The 25810-nt window shown below is 35.6% G+C and overlaps 1 protein-coding gene across 2 annotated transcripts in view; it reads left to right on the forward strand.

Annotated features, from left to right (window-relative positions):
• COL21A1 (collagen type XXI alpha 1 chain) overlaps nt 1-17851 on the forward strand; it is a 111138-nt gene extending 93287 nt beyond the window's left edge. For both annotated transcript variants that reach the window (XM_033009980.2, XM_042803610.1), the window contains exons 20-30: nt 2395-2448; nt 3749-3802; nt 4310-4381; nt 6731-6766; nt 7471-7515; nt 9644-9676; nt 13325-13471; nt 13567-13621; nt 13916-14116; nt 15604-15681; nt 16435-17851. In XM_033009980.2, the coding sequence (XP_032865871.2) occupies nt 2395-2448; nt 3749-3802; nt 4310-4381; nt 6731-6766; nt 7471-7515; nt 9644-9676; nt 13325-13471; nt 13567-13621; nt 13916-14116; nt 15604-15681; nt 16435-16622 (963 nt within the window). In that variant the 3' untranslated portion in view covers nt 16623-17851. The remainder of the gene's footprint in view (nt 1-2394; nt 2449-3748; nt 3803-4309; nt 4382-6730; nt 6767-7470; nt 7516-9643; nt 9677-13324; nt 13472-13566; nt 13622-13915; nt 14117-15603; nt 15682-16434) is intronic.
• The last annotated feature ends 7959 nt before the right edge of the window (nt 17852-25810 follow it).

The raw sequence follows: 25810 nt of genomic DNA on the forward strand, positions 1-25810 counted from the left end.
ACATGCTGGTAATGAGCACAGAACAGTAATCTGAGGAGAAGAAAATAATTAGGAAATAATTATTAAAAGAAAATATTAGGAAAATAATAAGGAAGGAAGCCTTCAAGGAATGCCAAAAAGATCACACAATGAAGAGAGCTGTATTTCAGAAGTGAGGATGTCAGTAGATAACATGAAATTTGATTTAAAACAGCCTAATTGAATTAAGCCTCACAGTGAAATGAAATTTAATAAAGCCTTATTTTGCTATGTAAATAAAAAGAGAAAACATAAAGAAGTAGGCCTGATGTGCAAGTGAATTAAGGCAGTATTAATATAGTCAAGGTTAGGTTCCAAAACCAAATTAATGTTTTCTTACGCTTTCTGTAACAAAGCTGGTGCTGAACATAGGCCATAAGCAAATGGTTAATGGGGATACACTGTGTTTTAGGGTGGAAGCAAACCTCAGAAACCTCACTTCATTTGGAGACGAATTGGTAATTTCTGTTCCAAAATTATGAAAGAAATGGCATAGGGTATAGTAAACCTTTACAAAATAATAGATTACACTAGATTGACTGCATCATCTTTGAAAAGATTACTGGTTTTCTAAGTAAGAATGAGCAGATATAATCTTCAAGCTTCAGGAAAGTGTTTGAAATTGTTTGATGTGTGATATTATTAGTATTTTAGAGAAATTGAAGTTTAACAGAAGAATTTTCATGTGCAGTTGACTGAACGGGAAAGGTCTGAGACAGGAAAACTGGCAGCAAAGTTACTTAAGTTTTAGTCATGTGATTAATACCATTTATTTGTATTCACAGACCTGTGTCAGTGCCATAAGGAGCAAGTTGCTATGTTTATTGATGGAAAGTTTTGATGACCAGTAGTTTCTTACAATAGAACAGGAAAGAAACCTTAGTTAATCTGTGCTGCCTCAGTTAACAGTAAAGCACAGGTGAAGTACCAGAAAATTGATGAAATGCTGAAAACCCTGGCTACAAAGAATTACTTCTTGTTCCAAATGTTCTGAGTTTTCTCTTGTATTTGTAGAAACAAAGCCATCCTTTTAGTTTTAGCAAAGCAAGTTAATAATTTTTATGGCATAACTGAGTTACAGTCAGTGTAACAAATTACTGTAGACATACATTTATTTTTGATCACATGTAACTTTTGAAGGAGGTCTGAGATAATGTCATGGACCTGAACAGTTCCTAACATTTAGTACCAAATGAAAGGTAGTCGTTTTTATCTATATGAAAGCAAAGATTAAATAACAATAATAACAGTAGTTTTTGAAAATCGTATCCATTAGAATCATTAATAAAACTTAAATCTCTGACAGGTTAGATTTCCAAGCCTTATTTAGTTGTTTGACTTTCTGTATTACTATGCTTTTATTTTATGCTGTGTCTTAAGTACACTCGTATAGCAGATCATATTTCAGAGTATATGCAAGTCCATATAAAACAGTAATGCATTGTTTTTATTGACACATGCAGTTCTAGAGTCAAAGTGAAGTGAGATGAAGTGGTGAGAAAGACATATTAATACCAGATGTGGAAAATAATATGTGAGAATTCCTTCCTGGAAAGTATGATTTTTAAAAAAGTTTCATTTTCTAATATATACTTGAAAGTAACTTTAAACAGAAATTAAGAAAGCCAGACTTCTGCTGGTTTAACATCCTTTAGTTCTTATTTTATGTATGGAACAAAGACAACTAAACACACCTTTATCAACATATTTCCATGAGAGGAGTCCTAGGGACTATTTTGGCAATGCTCCAGGTTTAAACATGTGCTGACGTGTCATGATCTGAAATGGCAGAAGCTGTTGTGTTCTTGAATGAACAGTTCAATCCTAAAGATTCTGCAGAAGATGCAAGGGTGTAGCCCCAATGTTAACTGCTCCCGACAAATCTCCACAAAGTTTGCAAAAGCAGTCAAGGCATGGCAACCTTTGAGGGACACACAGTCAGAAAGAGGAAGAGAATTATGAAATGCTGCATATACTTTTGCTGCTTTTAAGAACCCTAAATGGAAACTAAGAAACTCTAGTGTCATTTTCAATTATAGCTAAGGACATATTAAAGATATGTTAAAGATTAGATCATACAGACGGGGGTTTGAGTTGCAGATTTTTTTTCTCTCAGGAGTATTTCATGACAGCTCTGTGCTTTTTTCCTGCATGTTTTTTTCCATTGCACAGTAGCCCTTCCTTAGGCCATAGAAAGTCTGAATAATCCACTGTGCTGTATTGGAGCTACAGCCTGTGTAGTAATATGTTAAAAGACATTATATTTCCTGTTTATTTCACTATAGAAATAGAATACTGATACTAATACACCATACTGAAGCCATTATTCCTCTAGCTTAGTACAGAAATGTCTCTGCCTTCTTCACAAATAAATAGGGTTTGATGGGACCAGAAGGCTCATTTGGTCTACCTGGAGTTCCTGGGCCTAAGGTAAGTGTTTGTGTTAATTTGTTTGTGATGCTGATAATATTTTATTATATTGAATATTGGTGAGTATCTGTATGATGCTCCCTATATTACCTTATATGATAGTTCAGTCTCAAGAGAGCTTAATATAGCTCAGTAAATGGTGCCTGTCATCCCATGAGGTTTGGAACAATTGCAGAAGCGGTCATGAGACTTTGTTTCAGCTTCACAGTCCTGGAAAATGTTCTGCAATGCTGGGAGCCAGATAATTCTCAGTATACATCAGAACTTTCTGCCCATGTTACATTTATTTATATTTTAATTGTGTTAAATAACAGTACGTGCTGCTTTTTCCATCCAAAGAGCCAAATTTATTTCAGATGTAACTTTATTGATTGTACTGCAGCTACAGCAAGAATTAATTTGACCCATGCTCTCAGAAACTAAAATAGATACTATAAATCCAGATCTGTTAGTGTAACCTTTTAATTTAATCCAAAATGAGTTTTGGCCAGTAAGCACTGAACTGTATGTCCTAGAGAATATTTAGGAATATAGAATCCATTTCTCGAACTTTGTATTTACATTTAGCTCCATTTCCAGCCATACGTTATTTTGTATCCAAAAGTATGTAAGTACTTACTTAAAATTGTATACCGAAGGTAACATTCTTTAAAGTGATCAATGTTTGCTGTGGTCAACAAGATTTAGTATTTATGAAATGACTAAAAATTAATTAGCTTTATTTTCATTTGTGAAAAATGCTTTTGATTTGTATATTTATCTCTCATTCAGAATATAAGCCGATTCTTACAGAATCATTCTTAATAAGCTTGTTCTTATGGAAGAGCATCATGAAGTAATCAATAATCCTTAGATTTTAATGAAAATCCTCATACCGGATATATGCCTAATTCCACAGGCTACAATAAAAACTGAAGCATAAATAAATAAATAAACATAAATAAATATTTTGGCTCAGACAAGTCTGAGGATTATCAGAGTTTTATTAAATAAGATGGTGGAAATGTGAAGTCGGCACACACAAACATGGTGTGACTGGGCAAGGGAAGTGAGGCAGGTGGGGAAAGGACAGGTGAGCAGAGGCTGGCAGATCACACTGTGTTGTCAGTATCTCATCTTTCCTGAAAGAAGGTTGAAATTTTGAGTTTCCTGTAAGGGAGCAGAACTTTAGCCTTTTTGTCATTACCTGTACCTGTTTTTAAGAACCAGTTTCCCACCAGTGTCTGTTTATGTTTGCTAGTCATACCACATGTGACAAAACATACTGATGTATCAGCCACACTCTTATATTGTTATATAGGGTGATAAAGGTGAACCCGGAATACAGGGGAAGCCAGGATCATCAGGAGCCAAGGTAAATATGAATCTGGAAGTATTCTAGTTAAAGAAGGGATTGATTTACTTTTCCATGTTTTACTGATTTTCCACAATTAGTTACAAGGCAGTTTGTTTCAAAATAAAACAGTAGTTAACTTAGAATTGCATCAGAATCCATCTGATCGCTTACTCTTACTAATTTTATACTAAACTTAGGCAATGTAAGTCAGCTGTTCATGAAGTTCAAACCTGCAAACATTGGCATTACTTCAGATAGTTTGATTTGTATAATTCTGAAAACTCAACATCAACTGTATTAAAAGGCTATTAAAAAAGGTTGCTACTAAAAAATTGAGGTTAAGAATTAGGGGTCCTTTTTGTGGCTTCGCTGTATTCAACAACCCTTCAGAAATTTTCCAGACATTTCAATTGTCCTCAGTTATAAAGTTTCAAAATATCATAATCAAAGCATATCATGAGAAAACATGTAATATTCATTTTTACACACAGCACATCACTGACACAGACCTATTGTATTATTCAGGGAGAACTAGGAGTACCAGGTGCTCCAGGTGAACCAGGATACCCAGGTATTCCTGGTACCCAGGGTATAAAGGTAAGTATTTTTTCCAGTTTTACATTAATTGCATCTTTTATTTTAAGTGCTTTTCTTATAAGTGATCATTATTATCCTTTTTCTAAATACATCATCATTATTAGAGAATAGTTAGGATATTTTTAAAGGACCATTCTTTAGAAAAACAATCATTTCTCCTAGGGAGGAGAGAATGTCCAAAATGGAGAAACTGCCAACATAAAATGCTACAACATAAGTTTTAATGAAATGTAGTATTACCAACAGTTTAGAGAACCACCTTTTGAAGGATGAAGCCCTTCATAAAAAGGCATTACAGAAGTAGGGATGGATCAGGTACTTCACTGTGGAAAGAAATGTTGAAGGGTAAAGAAGCAGTAAGTTAGAAAGGTGGTGTCATATTTAACATTTTATGAAAATCCCATGCAGAGGTATTCCAGTAGACTTCAGCTTCTGCTCCAGAAGGGCACAGGTTTTGTGTATGTCCAGTATCATATATGCAAGCCATGTATGGATGTCTTAGGTATGCTAGAGTAATTCAGATGTCATTAGACACATATGGGGGTGCCTTGGGTTGCCTAGAGCATCTTAAAAGCCTATGTTTAGACAACTGAATCCAGTCCCCGGTCAATGGAAGCTAGAGGATGGTTATCTCAGCTAAATGAGATAATGGAACCTGAGTTCCATTTCCAAGACAAGATGTAGAAAAATTAGTTTTCTGACTAGTTTCAAAACAGTGATTTCTAGAACACATAAGGACCAGTATTTCCTGGCTTAAGTCTTTCGAAATTTACTGCAGCCCAATGGAAGTGTGACTTAAGTCAGCATCATAACAATAATTTAATTAGTTTCATTATCACCATATATTCAGTTTAAATATCTAAGAGTCATATAAGATACATGTACGAAGACAGTAATATTGATTTTAAGAAGGGAGATTTTGTTAAATTTATGGAACCTCTATGAATTTTAAACTGAATAAGCTTTTGCAAAACTCATTATTCATTTTATATGAAGATGCAAGTCAGAATATATATTGCTGGTTAGCTGGAGCTACAAGTGGTAAGTATGACAAGCTCCTGAATTATTCTGGGAAAAAAAAGTGCAATTTGGGCATCTGACAGTAAAAATTAAGAAATTAAGTCTTTCAGCTATAGCTTATTTTAAAACTTGAAACCTAATATTTTACATTCAAGTACAGTACAACCAAATACAGCGGGCATAAATGCCCTCATCTTCTGGGAATTTTGATCAGGAAAATATTTGCCATGGCAAAAATATCCTCTTTACTACTGCTTAGCATTTAACTAAGCATTCTGTTTCTCAAAAAAAACAACCAAACACACACATGTTTGGCTCTTACAAGAAGACTGGCAAAACAGATCCAAAAAACTCCATCCCAATTCATTTCTTTATTAAATGCAGTTTTGTACCTCACCCACAGATCTGTCTTTTGTTTCATGAGTTGCTATGTTCTCAGCCCAATATTTTGATTCAAATCCATTTAAATAGTCACACTGATTTAAGAATTCAGAGTTAGGGCAGGAGCCATCTCCCATAACTTTAAGTTTTCTTTCCAATCAATGAAGAGAGAGGCACATTCTGGGAGTACATATTTTATACCTCTCATTAGTTGGCATCAATAGTTTTCAAGATCAGCCTGTTTCTTTCCAGTGTCAATTAGATGGTGTTCAGACAACTTGATAAACCTTGATGCTTGCCTTTTAAGTTCCATTTGCACCATCTGATTGCCAATCACCCAGCTAATGTTTATTTACTATAAACATTTCAATGAAGGTCAAAAGGACTGGGTGGAAGTGTAATTTAGTCGTTACACAGTTTTGAGTAAATCTAAATACAGTTTTTCTTTTCTGATCAAAAAAATATTTTTTTCTTTGGTGTGCTATATATAATTTCTGCATTCAGTGGGGTTATAGTGTTACAGAAATTTTTTATACTCTATTTTCTGTGAGTGAAGGCAAGCATACTTAGTGGTTAACATTCAGATGAAATTTAACCCATCAGAAATACTGCCTCCCTCCTTGCTTATAACCTCTCCACTCCCATACACTGAGTAGATAAGATCCTGCTGGATTTGCCACCTCTGTGTTGTGTTTTTCAATTTTAACTTGGTATATGAGTATCCACTTTTCTTGTTGATAGTTCTTTCTAGGACAGATTCCCTTCTTAGTATAACTTTCTGTACTTTTCTCACTGTTGGTGTACATGGGGATAAAGTGATTTGGTTTTATTCAGTATAAATAAAAGCTATTAGATGCTTCTCTTGTGTTTACTGTGTTAAATTAAAACACAGACTACTTCTTTGAAACGAATCATGGTACAATGGACTTTTCTTCTAATATTTTGCAGGGGGACAAAGGAAACCAAGGTGAAATTGGTATCCAGGTATATCAAGTTTTTTTCTAATTAAGTCATCTGGCAACACTATTAGTACAAGTCTTAGGTGTTAATTCAGAAGCTTTTTTTAAAGATTAAGCTCCATGGAAGGTTTGCTTTAAGAACAACAGCAGTGAACTCTAACTCTTCTTTGAGGAAAACTGCCCAGACTGCTTAGTAGGAATTTCCAGCTGCGTTTCTGAGGTTGAGCAGACTACTGTCATTTTGTGCAGAGCTGTGTGGTCCTAGCAGTGGTGCAGGCTGGGGGATGTGGGTGGTTGTGCTGCTGCCCCAGGGGGATGGGACATGACCCAGCACTGCCCCAGGATGGGTTCTGTCCCTCCCTGCTCCAGGCATGGTGGGATCACATAGTCGCTCACAGTCAAAGTAAGGTCACTTGGCCTCTGCCTACCTACTGTATTATAGTAAGTGAGATTTCCTCCTTGTTATCTAAAAGTCATGGAAATACCTACAAGAAAAAGGAGAGTATCATGTCACTACTCAGATCCTAATTTGACTTCTCTGTGTATTTAGAAATTCTGTCGTTCTGCACAGTTTCTGTTCTAAACTCTTCAAGAGTAACTTCTCAGATTGATTGAGACTGGTTTAGGATGAGACTTTAGGGTTTACCTCTTTGTGCTATTTTTGATAGTTTAATTATATCTCTCAGACAGATGCATATTTTAAGAAAATGTGCTTTTTTTTTTCTGAAGGGATTGAAAGGAGAAAAAGGAAGACAAGGAAATCCAGGCTTGCAGGTACTGTTAAAATAGTGATCCTACTTCAAGAGAGCCATGATTCATATTTGCTTCTTAAGATTACTTCCATCATCATGGATAGTTCTTTGCATCAAGTGAAATATATTTATGTATAACGTGATTACATAGTTATATAAATTACCTCTTAAAGAACCTTAATGTTTTTTAAAAAACAAATGCTACACATACAGAGAAGATGGAACCACACTTTTCTCGGCTGTGAACAGTGGAAGAACAAGAGGAAATGGACGTAAGTTGGAACACAGGAACTCCCAACTCGATATATGGGAAAAGCATTTTGCTTTGAGGGTGGTGAAACACTGGAGAGAAGGTTGATCACAGAGGCTGTGGCAAAACCTGTCTGGACAGGGCCCTGAGCAGCCTGCTCTAGCAGGATCTGTTCTGAAAAGGAAGTCGAACCTATGGAGGCCCCTTCCTACCTACATGTTTCTGAGGTTCTAGGATATTATCTCTTGAGAAGCAGAACGGAAGTACATTGTTCTGGAGTATTTTATTAAATCCTTAGTTATGGACAATTGTCATGTAACAATTATAAATAACATAAAATGCAGATAATAGTACAAAGTGGCTTTTGAGTAAAGGTTATAAGAGCGATGCTTGAGATGTTAAGATTTTGCATGTACCATGCCACATTTTCATGTAGTTCATTACCTCCTAGGAGTACTGGGAGTCATTATTGACATCTTCTGTGCTCATAAATTACAGATGTTTCCTGTTTCAGCTGCAAATCAGTGAGATCCAGTTGTTTCTCTTTAACTCTGGGCCAATGTATTTTGATTGTGTCATAGTTGGCTATCTTGTTATACCGCAGAAAATAATAGTTAGTATTTATAAATACTTGTTAACTACATAATCTACGCCGTGTCTAAACAGAGAAGTATTTGTTAGAGGTACATATCTAAAACTAGACTTGAAAGGAAGTCACAGTTGCTTTTTTCAGAATTACAACATCAATACAGCTGCCTGTCTAGCCAGAAGGAGCTGGTTCCAGTGGAGCATGGGCAGAAGATCTAGATTGTATGTTAGCCTAGTTTTATTGCCCTCAGCGGTACGTGGGTTGACAGGAGTCAGTAGTAAAGCTGAGCAGATATTTTTGAAAAGAAGTAGTTTAAACTAAAAGGTCAATCATTGGTTTTAACCAAATGTAATGTCCTACTCTAACATTTTACAAATGAAACTTTCTGGTTTTTTTCTTTCCTTTTGCAAATAATGGACACATTTGTCATATATTTATTATTTTAATTATAAGGTAAAACAAATTGATAGTGAAAGAAAAGTTGTTTTGTTTTTTGTTTTTTTTTTTTTTCAGATAGAATGATGCAACTGAATTGCTGTTGTTTGCTCGGTTTTTCTTTTGGACAAAGCTGAAAAAATAGTACAGTCTGTGTCTATAATTGTTTCCCATGCTTATCTAATTTGGTCAGCAGCCAAAAAATCATGCATTCCGACACTTCTGGTAGACAGTGCTAGGTCCTTCCAAGGTTTCTCAAGCCTCCAGGACTTCTCAAAAACACTATACAGAGTCCCTTGTCCACAGGAGTATATCTGAAAAGTGAAAAAGCCTGTACTGAATGACTTGCCATGGAACTTATTGATCATTAACACCATTGAACCATTTGGCAGAAATGACACCAAAACCATTTCCCAACATGCAAAGTCTGGTTTACAAACTAAGTTTGTATTTCAAAGGCTCTGAACTTGTTTTTTGTCTAGTAAGACAGTATTAAACAGGTAGAATCAGGAGTTTCCTTTTACTACAACGCCAAATTTTGTCTTCTGTAGGGTGAAAAAGGTTTTGTCTATATGCCTATATGATGTCTATTTGTTTGTAGTATGTATGATATATTCCCAATTTATCCTTTTGGTATATGATATTAATCCATAATATCATGTGTTAATTAACACTAAAGTGTTAATTCACAATCATATACATTTTTCATCCTTATATGCAGTTTGGTTTTTTATACAAATAGCAATCACAGAACCTTTAAAAATTGACTTTTGTGATTAATTATTGAGAACAAAGGACAAAAATATTATTTTTTGATTCCAAGTAATTTGGCTCAACTTGCTTTATTAATTTGTTTTTTCATATTAATTCCTAAAGGGAGTAGAAGGATTGAGTGGAGAACAAGGAGAGGTAAGTATTTTGTAATTACAAATGCAGTATTACAAAATTATTCCATTTATTTCTGCAAATTATGTGATCTTTAAAATTTGTTTTTACAGTCTTACTTTTGTACTCACATGTCTATAAGTAACAGAAGAGAAATGAATTAAGAAATATCAGAGAACAGAAAGAAGTATTAGTTAAAAAGAGACATAGTGAAATACATATTTCATGAAATGAAAGATTAAAAGAAACAATTAAAGCCAAGTATATAAGATAATTAAGCAAACAAACAAAACTGAGGAGCTAGTTGAAGAAAGGACATAATTAAATAAAATAAAATCTAGAGATTCTAAGTTCATTGAAAAATAAAAATGTATTTGTAAGAGAATACAGAATACTTGATCAAAATTATCCATATTGTTCAGCAGCAGCCAATAATAGCAAGTCAGGATGAAAAAGTAAGGAACAGGATACACAAAGATCCTTCACCTTACATACCTTTACTCTTTTTGGCAGTCAAGAAATTAGGGGCATTTAAGCTAGAGGTCAAGGCCATTGCATTTAATGTCAATCTTTAATTTGCTTAATTCCTTTTGAATTGTGCTGATATACTGTACTTTTAGCTTCCATAAAAGTCTTCCACAGCTGAACTATTTGACTTGTGTGTTTTAACCTTCACTAGGGAGATTTCTTTGTGTGCCTTTATTTCAAAGCTAAAGAAGAGGAATATGATGAAGCCTTTACAAAGATTTTTTTTTTAGAGGATTCTGTCTTTGAGACTGACTGAGAAAATGCAGGGCAGAATTGTTTTTCTCTCCTACTAAGTTTATACAGGCGTAATTCAACTCAGCCTCAAACCTGAGGGGCATAAGGGGAAGCTGCTTGGACTACTCTTGGTCTGTCTGAAACTACATTTGTTGGTCTCCAGGATATTTTTAGGAGTCCCATCTTGTTTTGTTTTGTTTTTTTTTTTTTTTTTTCCCTTGTGTTTGGCCAATGCAGATACATTTATGGCCAGACCTTTTCATCTTTGTGTTACATGGTGTTAACAAATTTGTATTTAAAAAATTAACTTTGTTAGTTAATTTTTATTTTTTCCAATATTTAGGGAAATCAGGGTACACTCTGTCCCATTAATATAATTCTCCTTCAACTTTAATTAGAGATATCTTTCTTCAAACCTTTTTCATTAAAGCATTGTTGCATATCAATAACTGGACATATTAATTGGAAGCTCAATTCTGATAATTAAATAATTTTATGCATTTAAACACATGAATTGCCCTATAAGCTGCTGTGTTCCTATGAAATACTTAAAATTACTGTTTGGTTTATAGGTGTTTTGTTAAATAATTGCTAAAATTGGCAAAAGATTCCTTGTATACTATTGAACTAGCTTGTTTAAATATTGTAAATCATGGTAATAATGTATTCTGAAAAATCCTTTTAATATTATTCTTACTATATGGTAAGATATAATGCTGGCTTTTTTTTTTGCTTATCAAACCTATAAAATTAGTTTATTTTCTATTTTTATAAAATATTTTATTTTGTTAAACTCTGACTCCTAAATAAAAAATTTCTTCAGTCTGGAGTTATTAGTGCTTATTGAGCTCTTTTCCTTTTTTTTTTAAATTTTCTTTGCCAATAGCAAGGGTCAACAAACAAGGCCACACATGGGATGTGGCTGAGCATTACAAGACCAAGATATACTGCAGAAGATGTTCCCTTAGCAGCTTCATTTGCTTTTTGGCAAGTTCTGCAGTCAGTTGTGCTGATGCTTCCAATGTTTTGTCCTGGTGTTTTTGTACTGGCTTCTTGCCTGTAATTTTTTTTCTACAATAGATGCCAGTTTCCCAATATTTCAATGGTTCTTAATGCTTTCTAGCCCCTTTAACATAAATCAACTTGCAAGTCAGATGTCTTTTATGTAAACATAGTTCATAGCGGTAAAAGTAATTAAAATTAAAACAAATAACTTCTAGCTACAAGAACAGCATGATTTTCAGATCCCTGCACATACAGCTTCTAGTATAGCCACAGGCAGCTACGTATGCTCCATATGTTTACTTCTGAGCCTTGCTGACCCTGTTAAATGATAAAACCATTTGTAATTATGTAATAGAAATGAACAAATACAAATCTACATGGTGTAACTAAGAGTATAAATTCTCTATGACTGTAACATTCAAGTTGATGGTATCAAGAAAATATAATTACAACCTCGGATAAAGTCAGTTCTGAATTCATGTATAACATTTGTAGTGGGAAGAGGATATGGAGTGTTGTTCAGTTCATGCATAGCATCTTACTAGTAGACAGACCATCTTTCCAGTAGTACTCTTAGGCACTTGACTGATATCTGTCACGTTTTGTCTCATTTCTCTGTTTTTTTAAGAGGAAGAAACTATCTGCCTTATTTTATTGGCTAGCTTTCTGCATAAAACTAGTAATCTGATACTGAATTTGAAGCTTGCTACCCTGTAATAATTCATGTGGAGAGCTCTGGGCATTGTTACTAATTTAGACCAAGCCAGAAAGCTTTGAATTTTTCTGATGTAAAAAATGTTGATAAATACTATACAGAATGATACAAAGTAATATAAATACCATATTTTAAAATTCGGTGTAAGTCTATGAAGACCGAATACCTGAGTGCTTCTTAAACTTGCATTATTTGCAGTAAGTTTTGCCATATATAGTAATCCTGCTGCCCTGTTTCCATAATTCTATCTAAAATAGTTGGAAAGGGTGAAAGAAAATTTTGAAGCAGCTGATAACATTATGCAGAAGCTGTGCAAAAATGGAAGGAAAAAACTCATCAGGGAGCAAACATAGTATACTAACTTTAATCTTGGGTATGTATCAAATTACATTGTACTGATGTTTTGTTGGCTCCAGCATAAGGAAAGAGTTCCACATGAACTGTTGCAGTAGGTAATTCCATACATAGAAGAACCAATGCTTTGATGAAGACATAATAAAATATTTTCCAGTATTACTTTAACCTTTTCCAGTGAAGCAAGTGGACTACAGTTGTTATCAATCATATGGAGAATAAATGTAGTCAGAAAAAAAAAAAAAACCCAAAACCAAAAAACCCCTAACTCAAATCAAACTATTTTTTTTCCTTTGTCTTATACACTACAAACATAGGATAAAAGTCTTGATTATTATAGTAAGTTTACCAAGAATTTCAGTGATGTCAGAATTTCACTTCTAATTTTTCCATCATTCTAGAGATTTTAATGTACTGTAACAAATTATCTAATTCTCACAAAAAAGTAGACAAAGGCTTTCCTTCTATATGTTAATAAGGAAGATTATTGTTTTATATTCATTAGTAAGTAAAATGGGTCCTTTTAAAAAAATGGTAATTTATTTCTAGTTATATTTGTATTATATAGGTATATATTACTATATATACAATATATATCTATATATTACAATATATATCTAGTAATAATTGTTTCTGAAACAGTTACTGAAGAATCTGAAAACTTCAGTACATTTTAGTAAAATAAATGTCAGTATCGAATTAATTTTCAGTGAAAACTTACATTCATTTTTTGAAGAACATCAGTGAAGATTTTCTCAGATACGTTTGCTTGGTGCTACCTAGCTTCCAAATAGTCTGTGAAGATATGATTGGCTTTTCATTGATTTTTATTCCAGAAAGGTGAGAAAGGAGATCCAGGCATTCGAGGCATCAATGGGCAAAAAGGAGAATCGGGTATCCAGGGTTTTGTTGGACCTCCTGGTCTCAGAGGTCAGCCAGGAGATAGAGGACCCCCGGGACCACCTGGATCAGATGGAAAACCTGTATGTATAGGACTGCAAACTTGTGATTTTGGATACCTTAAAAACCCTGCACAAACGCACACTCTGTTTTTTTAACCATTCTCTGTTCAATTCAGGCACGAGAATTTTCAGAGCAATTTATTCGAGAGGTGTGTTCAGATGTACTGAGAAGTAAGTTTGAAAGCCTCTTTACTGTCCTTGTTTAAATTGATAAAGTAGTTTCCTGATAGTTATAAAGATGTTTTCTTGAAAGCAAGATCAATATTGCTGATTTATCGCTTGTTCTCCTACAGGTGTGGAAATATATTTCCACACCACAGGTTCCATACTTTACCATCTCGTTTCCTAAAGGTATCATATTCTCTGAAGAGAGGAAACTGTTTTTGCATGACTGGCTAGGGGGGCAATATTTTTATATTTTATTATTGCAACACTCTAAGCAATTTTTTGTTTGAATTCTCCCAGCCCAGTTGCCTGCCATCCTCCAGAGCGGAAGGCTACAAAACTGTAACCACTGTCAATCCCAAAGCGCTTCCCCGGGAATTCCAGGACCACCAGGTCCCAGAGGCCCTGAAGGCCCCAGAGGGTTTCCTGGTTTACCAGGGAATGATGGCATTCCGGGGCTGACGGGCATCCCGGGTCGCCCTGGGGCTCGTGGGACAAGAGGTACTGCGTGCATGTGTCACAGTGCTAATGGCCTTTATGACTTTGTTTTCTGCTTCCAGTTTTGCATGGAATTAGTGCAGGGTGGCGTAAGGGAATAGCTGAGTCTGTGTCACAAAGTGTAATTGAGGACCTGGTGCAATGTGAGTGTTTCACGGCTTACAAAGAATGCATGGCAGAGGAGAAAGTACAAGTATACAACAAGATAGCTAGTGTTCAGTTCTACAACAGTCAAACTTTGTCCTGATCTTTTTAGAGAGTTCTTAGTCTCAAGTAAATGTTTTTAACTGCATTTAGATATTTTTTTTTTTTTAGATCAAATATGCATAGACATTGGTTTAAATATATTTCCATGTTTTCTAATTTATTTTCTTCCAAACTTCTTTGTTTCTGCTATTTTAAAGAACAGTATTTATTCACTGGCTATTTACTGTTTACTACCATGTAGACTGATTTTTGGCATGTGACAGACTTTATACTCCCTCTGATTTCCTGGGGTTTTCTCCTTTTTTTCTTTTTATCTCATAAGGATTTTTACTCCTTTCTTTATGCTTTTCTTAAACATTCTGATTTCTTTTTAGGCAAGCTAAGGTTTATGCTTTCAGGTGACTCATCTGTCTGAGCATTCCAACTGATTTCTGTGATGTATTTGCAGACTTTAAGTATCAATATATAGTCTGGAACCAGACCAAGAGACTGCGTGAAATCCATAATGTTGTTACTGGTCCCAGCAGCGCCTCTGTTGCCTATAGCATCAAAATAATTAGGAAACTGTATTAAATACATCTAACTAGTCATGTGCCAAGGGTAGGCAAGCAAATGGTTGGTAAATATTTACTTTCTTTGTGACCTAGCACATCACATTAATTTTGGATGTAATGGTGATTTGCCTGTACTGCTTTTATAATTTAATCTCCAATAGGAGAATGTGCAGTTTTCCACTGGAGCTGATATTAACAGTTCTGGCTGTTCTTTCTGTTTTGTAAAGAGTTGGAAAATAGGTATCTCTTCTATGAAAAAACTGAATTTATTGGGTTGTACTGGTGTAAGGGAGCACATATTTTGCCTCAGTATTTCTTTGGTGGAGATTAAATTTTGCCATATGTTGTAAAAGATTGTCTATATATTCTGTATTCCACAGGGACTGTGGTGAATGCCTTATACTTCCATCATATACCTTCTTAAAAATTTTGCCAATGGAAAGGCAGTGATGGCAAATTTCTTAATTGCCCGTCACCTATTCCCTCAATTCATAGCAGCTATCTGCTTAACAGGTACTACATCAGCTCTTAATTCAGTAGAAATGAGGATAATTTAGAACCCAGTTACACTGTGCAGGTTACAAGGAAATGCATATTTTACATCCCATTATTTGCTTTTGAACAATTACAATTTTTATTCAATAAGTATTATCAAATGCTGACTTCCTAAGTCATTGGATGAAAATATTCTTAGTATGCAAAGGTATACATGTGTTTGCTAATTCACAGGACTGCCAGGGAAAAATGGTGCAAAAGGCAATCAAGGAATTGGGGTTCCTGGGATCCAAGGCCCCCCAGGACCTCCAGGTGAGGGATGGTTCAGCTGTGCAGATTCAGTGCATGCTAATAATTTTTTTAAAAATGTGGTTTAGAAACAATATTGATACAGTTTGGAAAACTTAGATAGTTTTTACACATCTTAAGTACCATGTATGTTTTATGGCTAATGCCTGCTTCTTGCATGTCTTTTCAATTGTCATATAGTACATTATTTAATATAAGACAGGTCTTGTAGACATTAGTTCCTGAGACTGTTGTTTCTTGATAGATGGATCCTGAAGTCAGCCACTATTGGAAAACTGAGCTCTGATATAATCATGTGATTTGTAAGCATTGCTTAGTGAAGGCAAATGTTCTTCCAAACAGCAGTGTATTCATGCAAAATGCGAAGTTGAGTGTTTGGAAGAGATATCAGGGCCTGATCAAAAGCCAGAGAAATTAATAGAAATAGAACTGTGATTCATGCCATACCGGTTCCAGATTATATGATAAAGTATAACGGTGTATTAAAGTGGACTTTTATATTTCCTTTTAAAAGTTATTTTTATTTAAAGTGGTTTTCACATGCTTTTAGAAAAAAAAAATATCTTAACAAGGTATCATGTTGTTTATATAAACATATAAGCAGTTTTTGACAAGTGACGTTTTCAGAAAATGAAGTGTTCTTTTACCGCGTACTTCATCAAAGAGCAGGGGGATTGAAGATCCATACTTGCTCTTGTTTTCATTTTAATAAAGGTACTCTGTGATGCATTTGTTCATTGCATGTGTGTTGTTAAGGTCCTGAAGGTCCTCCGGGCATGAGTAAGGAAGGACGTCCTGGAGAGCGTGGGCAGCCTGGTAAAGATGGAGATCGAGGCAGTCCAGGAATGCCAGGACCAGTTGGACCCCCTGGAATTTGTGACCCATCACTATGTTTTAGTGTAATTGTGGGGAGAGATCCATTTAGAAAGGGACCAAATTATTAATTTGTGATACAATAATTTAGAGGAATAGGTATGGTGCTTGTCTTTTATGGTCTTTCAAGTCTCAGGAAGGTGACCAGCAATAACCCCATAAGCAGGAACAAAAGTACCTCTGACATTGTAAACCCCAAGGTTATACGTTCCTTTAGAAAAGAAACTTCAATAATTTTTGTATAACTTGCATCAGTTGAATCTCGAGTGTTTTTAAAGAGATCATCAGTTTTAATAGGAATAAAATTAACTATAAGATTTGATATTTAGTATTTAAGTGTCCTATCATACTCCTGTTACCACTGAAGTCCTTTGCAAAATTGCTGGAGACGCCACTGTGAGCAGGATTAGGCCTTAAATGGTATTGGTCAGGTATAAATTACTGTGAAATTTTTCACATGCAGCCAACATATACAGTATTTGATTCTGAAAGAATGTGGCTGGCTTTGACTTCATATGTGTGTGAATCTCATTGGCTTGTGTACATTTCATGTCATAGCTCAAAGTGTCCTGTGAGCAAAAACATATATCAGATTTTTATAAATTAAGAGAAATGTCTGGATTTATTGTGGACGTAATATCACCTATTTTGCCATGCAACTCTTCACTTAAAATCAAGGTGAAATGTAAGAGTAGAACTATTGGCTCAAGAAGGGACAAGGTTTTATTGAAGATGGTACTGTCAGCAACAAAAGGTCAAAAGGTTCCATGTGGGTGATTCAACTTACATGACAATAGCATTAAAACATAAAAAAGAACAAAAAACTGGTATAGCTGGCTTGTAGCTATAATTTGACAACAATAAAAATTAAAAAATGTTTGCACAACACCAATGTAAAAGTTCTGTGTAATTAAGTATTAAGCTATATACCCTTTCCTCTTTCTCCTCAAGGACTGCAATTGCCAAATTGAAGAAGCAGGTTTACAAGGAGAAAGGTCTAACTGCTGGCTGATGAGCTACAATGTTTGTTATGCTGTTTCCTTTTTCATTTTAAGCAAGCTATGTGTAATTTTCCTTGTATGCTTTGCTAATGAGGTGTACCACTTGCTTTTATGTAAAGAGCAAAGGCACAGATCCCATGAGAATTTAAAATCCATTTCTTAAATTAAGGCAGAGTCTTATATTGAGCTTAACCAATGCTTTATAAGTGGCTTTTTCTAATGTGTTGTTTTTCTGTTGTCCTATTATCAGAGATTGGTAATATGCTTGACATTCAAGGTAAAATAAAATTTTGTAAAGAACTGGTGATGGTTTGGTGAGTGATTGCAAGAGTCAACTGTGTCCTGTGTCACAGAAAAGAGTGATGCCTGTAATGCATGGTTGGATACTTCTACCTCCAAGCTGCATTTTTTTCCCTCAGTATCCTTCTATTTCCTCTGGAGAAGTCCCTGGGAGCAGCACCCATCTGCTGGGCTCCCAGTAGCTGCAAGGCTGCGCTGTGCCTAGGGGCTTCTGCCCACCCAGACCCGTGGCCGTGGAAGGGGGCTTGCAGTGAGTAGCTTAGCCAAACCACAGCCTTGATTACAGCAGAGTGTAATCATTTACATCTCATAAAACATACTCGAAAAACCTCCAAGATGATTCTTGAAAGATACTGATCTAGACCTGAGAAGTGAAGCTGTGCGTGAAGTTTTCTCCCCATACAAGTGTTCCTCAGTACACACTGTAGGACTTTACTCATGTGAACAAGCATTGATTGAATTTGTGGAAGAAATAATCTAGAAACCTCTTATTTTGTTGTGTTCAGTCTCACACTTTTTATTTTTTGAGAACTGGAAGTGAAACATGTCACTGCGTCAGGGAAGGTCTCAGAATCCCACCGTGTTTGTAGAACCTTTCTGAGCTGTGCACACTGTATGCTAATTTAAATCCACATTTAAGACACCTTTTCCAATAAGATGTATGGTGGTGTGACTGGTGAGCCTGGGAGGAAGCATAAACTAAAAAAAAAAAGAGCAAGTCAGAAGGACCTCTGACTGAAGCGAATGCAAACAGAAAACCAGAATTCCTTACCTGTAAAAAATCCCAATATTTGTTTTCATTATAGTTTAAAATAACACACACATATTCTTCTACATTGGAAACATGGTGGAAAAATTGGAAATTTTTTAATATTTCACTTTTCTGGAGGTTTTTTTGTTTGGTTTTTTTGTTTTTTTTTTTTTTTTTTTTTCATTCATTTAGGCAAAACATTTCCTCTTATAACCAAACATTTCAGTTTTATCAAGAGGAACGAAAATTTTAAGGTAGTGCATTTGACAAGAAAAAAGTCTTGATTTGTTAGCCAGTCTGACTGGTTTGTTAACCAGCTTAGGTTATAATTTCATTTACTCAAATTCACACATATATCAATTCTTCAATTTTAAAAATAGTTGTGGTTTTGTCACCCCATTAGTCCTGTTGGAGGGTTGTTTCTGAATGACTGAGGATCTGTATACAATTTCCAGTCTGCATCTACTGGTGGCCATTTTACATCCCTTCATTCTTAGCTGTTGTCTTTAGCTTGAGTTACTTCTTTTCTTTTGGCATCTTTTAGAAAATCAGTGTTCCCTGATAACCTTTCATCTGCTAGGTTAGGCAAGCAAACCTTTTATTTTCCACCCGTTTGAAAGGCTTTCCATAACCCATAACCTGGTCATCCTTGTAGTTGTCTGCTTCACCTTTTTGATAGGGAATGAGTAATTCTACAAATATGTCCATAATTCTAGGTAAGGAATATCAGTCGTACCTCAATGATGTTGATACTTAATCAAAGCATGTAGCTCTGTTCAGCTTCTCATTTTTCTTAATTCTTGGGTATTATATGATAGCAATGTAGGACTACTTTTCCATATTTATTCACTGTATTTGTCCTTGGTGAATCTGTGCTGGCTTTTCCCAATCATGTGCTTCATTTGAGTTGTGATAGCCCCTAGGAGGATTTGTTCCATAACTCTTCCAGGGATTAAAGCAAAACTGATGGGCCTATAATTTCCTGGATCCTTGCTTAAGTCCTTCTGGTAGATGGGGGTGACATGAGCCTTCTTCCAGTCTTCTGGGATGTTCCCTGATCTCCACAACTTCTCAAAGACTATAGAGAGTGGCCTTGCAATGACATCAGCCAACTCTTGTAACACCCTGGGGTGGGTAAGGTCAGAGCCCAACAATCTGTAGGAGTCAAGCTCCTGCAGTAGTTCACATACCAACTCTTCCTTCACTGACAGTGGGTCTGTGTTTGCATCAACCTGGATTTTTCATCCCAAGGCCTGGGGCCCAGCAGTGCTGGTAGACAGAAGTGAAGAAAGTGTTGAGAACATCTGCCTTTTCAGTATTGCTGGTGACAAATTCATGTCTCCTGTTTAACAGCAGGCCAGTATTTTCCTCCTGTTTCTGCTTCTTGTTTATGTACCTGAAGAACCCTTTCTTGTAATTCTTGACATCTCTGGTCAATTGCTATTCAAGCTGAGCTTTTGCTTTTCTAACTGCATCTTTGCACGCCCTGGCCATGCCCTCTGAGTTCCCAGTAGGTACTTGTCCCCATTTCCATCTCTGCTACACTTCTCTTTTGGTTCTGAGCAGACTCAGAAGCTTGCAGTTAAACCAAGGGGGTCTCTTGCTCCACCTACTTCCCTTACCTTTGAAGGGGATGGGCTGTTTTATGCTTCCAGGGGAGCATTCTAGAAAAACTTCCAGCACTTGCTAGCTCCTTTAGCCTCCATGGAAGCTTTCCACAGAATCTCTCCCAACTGAACTCAGAGTGAGCTGAAGTTTGCTCTTCTAAAATCTAAAACTTTTGTCTTAGTACTAAGCTTCAGTGTGCTCAGCAGGATCCCAAACTCCACGATGTTGTGATTACTGCAGCCAAGGCTATTGCTAACCGAGATATTACAAAGCAGGTGTTCTTGGTTTGTGAGTAACAAGTCCAGCAGTGCCTCACTCTTTGTTGGCACATCTAACATTTGTATGAGGAAGCAGTCCTCTACACAATCCAGAAACTTGATGGATGACATGTGAACTGCTGTATTGTTCTTCCAACAAATGTCTGGGTACTTGAAGTCACTCATAAAAAACAGGTTCTGTTGACCCAAAGCCCCAAATACTTCTTCATTGACCTTATTGTCTTGGTTTGGAGATCAGTAGCAGATACCTACTGTAAGATCCCTCTTGGAGATGAGCCCTCTGATATTGTCCTGGGAGCATTTGTTAGGGCTTCCACAATCACCATAGTTGGCATCTATACGTTCAAGGTTCTCCTTAACATAAAGCATGACTCCTCCTCTTCTTCCCTGTGTGTCTTTATGAAACAGCCTATAGCCATCCATCATGATCCTCCAGTCATGGGAGCTCTCCCACCATGTTTCAGTTATTCCTATGATATAATAACCTTCTGACTGAGCGTGGAGCTCCAGTTCCTCCTGTTTGTTCCCCAGGCTGCATTGGTATACATACACTTGAGGTGGTTGGTGTTCTGTTTCTCATCTTGGGAGGCAGCTAAGGAACATTTGTCTTAATTATTTGTTGTTGTTGTTTTTTGTCTATGCAAATAAAAGAGACTTTTACTTTTCTTCTACTCCTTCTGGTATCTAAGGTAGCTCAGTCTGGTGTAGCACAAGTATTTCTGTGCAGTGCTGCTTAAAGAGTACAAGCTCAGCTAGTGCATGTTTTTGTTACAGCTTTAAAACAAAATCTCATGTTGGAGCTATTTCACTTTGTATAAGATAGTAAGAAAGGAATGAGTTTGAAAACAAAATAATTAAGAGGCTTCACTGAATATAAAACAAACTTCAAACCCTTGATCTGCAAAAGGAAGAAATTTGAAGCTGAATCTATTTGATTGCCTTAACTGCTGAGATGTTTGGATGCTTTGAGCTTCAGTACTGCTGTATCTTTGGTATTTTGCTCTGAATTATAGTCTGTGAACCTGCCATACTTCCTCAAAAATGGATTTGACAAATTTGCCAATGTAGATGTGTTCAAGATCGTATCTTGATTGGATCCTTTAACAAAGAATATGAGTATTTTGCCCAGATCTTCAACTAATGCTAAAGTAAGAGGTTAAACAAATGGTATAAACTTGAGTATTATCACATTAATGATCCACAGGAGAGAGACTCTTATTTACTATTCATGCAAACTATATGAGGTTCTTGTGGGTGTTGATCTGCAGTCAGAAGCTGTGAATAAAAAAAATTACTGAAACATGTCACCATCACCAGATACTGTCTGGAAACAGTTATGAGAAACTCTGTTAACTGACATATACTTACTCTCCTGATTATAGTCTTTAAAACTGGATCTTGGGCTAATTTTTAAGCAAACAGTAAGATGCAAAGTGAATTTCTGGACTTTTTTTAGTAGCACCTTGCTATGTCACCTTAAGTTAAAAAATATACTTCCTGGTTGGTCTAGTGCCTGTTGGTGTCAGTAGAGGAACTGCAATTCACTACACAAAAATTTTGAATACAGCTTCAACTCATAATATCTCTGTGTGTGTAAAATGGATTTAAAATTTACCACTTTACTATGGTCATTGAGTGCTATTGCCTCTTAGATACTGAGGCATGTACATGGACATAAAGTTGCAGAATTGCAAAATAGTACTGTAGGAACTGAATTTCTTAATGAGAGCTCAGTGGTGTATGGAGCTCAGGAATTTGCACCTCCGGAGAACCAGGATCTTAGGGAAGTTTGGAGTAAATACATATAGAGTGATGTGTCTATATATACATATATATAATTTAGTAAAAGTCCAGCTGTCACAGAAGGTTTCCACATGTACAGATTTATTTGGTAAATATATATTTATAGATATATATGGTGTGCGTATATATATATGTATACATATGGTTCTCAGTTCTTCATCTGTTTAACTGAAAGATATCATAGTCTTCCAATCAAAAATGAAAAAGTAAAAGAATAAAATCTAGTCTTGTAAGAACTGAACTATCACAGTCCTGCTACTGCTTCAGAGCCAAAGTGTCACTGTCAGTTTCAGGTGCAGCCAGTGTATTTTATGGTTGGTCAGCCTCTTAGAGAGGAGCTGAGAATTGTTAGCTGTGCATCTCTCAGAACTAGAGAATCTTATTTCTCAGAATAGTCAAGGTGCATTTAAGTGAAATTCCTTGTCAGTTCTTCTGACTGTTCTGGCAGAAAACAATGTCAGGATCGGTCATAGTTCACACAGATTGAATCAAACTCCTGTGAAAAGAGACTATAATATTTTCCTGTAGGAGGAAAAGATAGCTGATAAATCAAAATACATCTTATTAATGCATATTCAGCAGAGACAAAAAACCATTTTAAGAACTATTGTCTTCTGGGATGCTATTGAAATGTTTAAAACTGGAAATAATAGAAAAAATATTTGTGGGTTATTTTATTATGTTGATAAGCAAGATTTTCTCATAAAGGACTTCATCTATATGTCCTGGAGAACCTAAGTCCATTTTTACAATGGGGAAATCATTACTATGTGATTCATTGCTTTTTCTTTACAAGCCTCTTCCCCCTCCTAGTATTTGCTATATTTGAAGTGCTTTTTGGTAACAAAGAAATATTCTGGTAATGTTCCAGTATATTGTATTATTCTGTGTTATTCTTTCCTTTCTTGGCAAAAGATGCAAGCATTAGAAGATGTTTTTCCAGAAGTGGTGTCTGGCCACTTAGCTAGCTCTCCAGAAGGTATATTGGCAGGTTGGAGGGTCCTTGGTTGTCTGCCATAGGCTTAAAGAACTATTTAAGTGCTCTGTATGGATTTTTTGACACTTTTTGACAAGTTTCCTCTTGTCACTGATAAAAGTACATAGTATTCTTCCACTTAAGGAAAAGGTAGGTGAGAATTCATCAGAAGATTTAGCCATATGACTGTTATGGCATCGTATGTCCATATTGCCTGCAAAAAGTATCTTTCTCATGTTGGAACCTCTTAAGCTCTAGAGAGTGTTCCATTTGTTGTATTCAGTTTTTTCTTTTTTAAAACATGAAAAAAAATCGTGGTATCTCTGTGACATATTAATCACATATTAAATATAATACAAAAAAGACAATAATGCCTAGAAATGGTGTTTCAAATAAATAACTTTCTTTAACTGAGATAAAAGGGAAAAAAAAAAAAAAAAAACTCTCTTCTAACTGGGGCATGATTCTTCGAGGTATGTGAAGCTCTTACTGATGTGGGAGTGAATCCTACCTTTAATGTAGACAAGAAAGAGCCTGAATTAAAAACTAGCTTAAGCTGCACAGTAGCCTGGATAGAAAATGAAGGAGAAGGAAAAAAATCATTGGCTTTATTCCTCCATTCTAATATATTTTGAATGAATTGTGCTTCTCCTCCTCAACAAAAAAAATATATATAAGAAAGTAAACTATGGGTATAACACCCTCCCTTGATATGAAGTGAGACACCTCCCAGAGGTGGAAGATTGAGACAAATGTGTTGGTGCTGAGCACGGGGAATCTCTGACAGCCAGGACCAACGTTCTGGATGAGAATTCAAGAGATCATAACAACTGTCCCACCCTGATATTATCTAACTCCTGCTCTGGAAATTGGCAAGCAAATGCTAGCACTTAACAGTGTTTGTGTTATGAAAGTTTAAAGAGATTTTTTTATATACACAGTAAATCCTTTTACAATGCTTCTTAGAAAAAAACAAAACAAAAACAAACAAAAAAAAAAAACAAAAAACAAACAAAAAAAAAAAACAAAAAAAAAAAAAAAAACAACAAATCTAGAGCTGAGGAAAAAGAAACTGGCTTTGCATGTTGTGGTCATATAAATCTCGTACTAAATATCCAAAGCCATCTGCACAGAGGAACTGGGTTAATTTGCCTTCATTAGGAAGGGGCTGAACTGGCATTTATAAAATCCACTCTACTTTCTTTTTTTGCCCCTGCCCAAGAGAATCTGTTACATCCAGGAATCCAACAGCCAGAAGCTTTCTCAAGGGCAGTTCATTCTTACTTAAGCTAACCGAAGCAGAGTTCAGTATTCATTACAGTATTCACTGTGAACAGATCGCTGCTAAATTATTAACCAAATCTTTTGTGCACACTAGTGTTTGTTGGAGGTGCCTGCCATATATCAACAGGCATATATGTACCTCTGAACTTATGTGCAGGCAGCTACTGGCAGTACCTGCAAAGTACCAACTGTCAAAAGTAAATAGCTATTAAAAGTTCCTTATGAATAGTCCCTTAACAGGTAGATATAGTCAATAATAAGTAGGAAAACTCACTTGTTTGGTGGATAAAATCAGGTAGAGTCTGCCATGAGAAGGTAAATTTTATAAAGCTTGACATAGAAGTAGATTAATATTATATTTCCTCACAATGACATCATTGCCTTAAGGATGTCTTTGCATTATATGCATACTGGCAAAAGCTTGAGAAACCTTGGAATAATACTGTAATAGTAACTCACTAGTGAATCGTTATGATAAGTTTCACTGGTTGAGAAGTTGACAGCATAGCCCTAACCACCGTAACATCATTTATTAAAAACTGGATGCAGAGTGAATAAGCCACCATTAAATGCATACTTGGTGATCAGCTGACAAGAAGTAACTTGGAGCTATGTTTGACAAGGGAGAGTGATAATGTCTGTGAACGTTCTGGTGACTCCTGGGGGGAGACTCCAGCTCCTGTCTGTCATGAGCTGGAGCCTTTACTGGGCCTGCACGTGATCCGAACCGTGCGATTCCCCGCAGGCTGAGGGCTGTTGCTGCTGAAGGTAATGCAGCTGAACTAAGCTCCCAGCTATAATGGAAAAAGGGAGAAAGCAGTAAACTGGAAAATAAGTGTCAGAACTAAGCATTTTGGGATGTTAAAAGTTGTTGACAACAAAGAATGGCTCTGTGACAAGACTGCATGTACAGAATTTTCATGAATATTTGGCTTATGGCAGGTTTGCCTTCAACAAGTGTTCTCTTTGTGGAAGAACTAGTTTTCATCTGAGTTGTTAGCAAACTAGTTGACCTTAGAGGCCAATTGAAAAAATGAATTACGGCTAATAAATTTTATCTATCTTTCTGCCTGTGGACTCTGAGTATTTTTATATATATATATTTTTATATATATTTATATATATTTATATTGAGGGATATATATGTATATATTTATATATTATCTAAATATTGTGTTATGGTTTTTATATTTATACACATATATTTATGAAATAGTTTATATATTTCTATTTTATATGTATTTTATATATTATATAT

Source organism: Tyto alba, unplaced genomic scaffold (assembly GCF_018691265.1).
Source record: "Tyto alba isolate M040663 unplaced genomic scaffold, T.alba_DEE_v4.0 Super-Scaffold_40, whole genome shotgun sequence".
NCBI classification, from domain to species: Eukaryota; Metazoa; Chordata; class Aves; order Strigiformes; family Tytonidae; genus Tyto; species Tyto alba.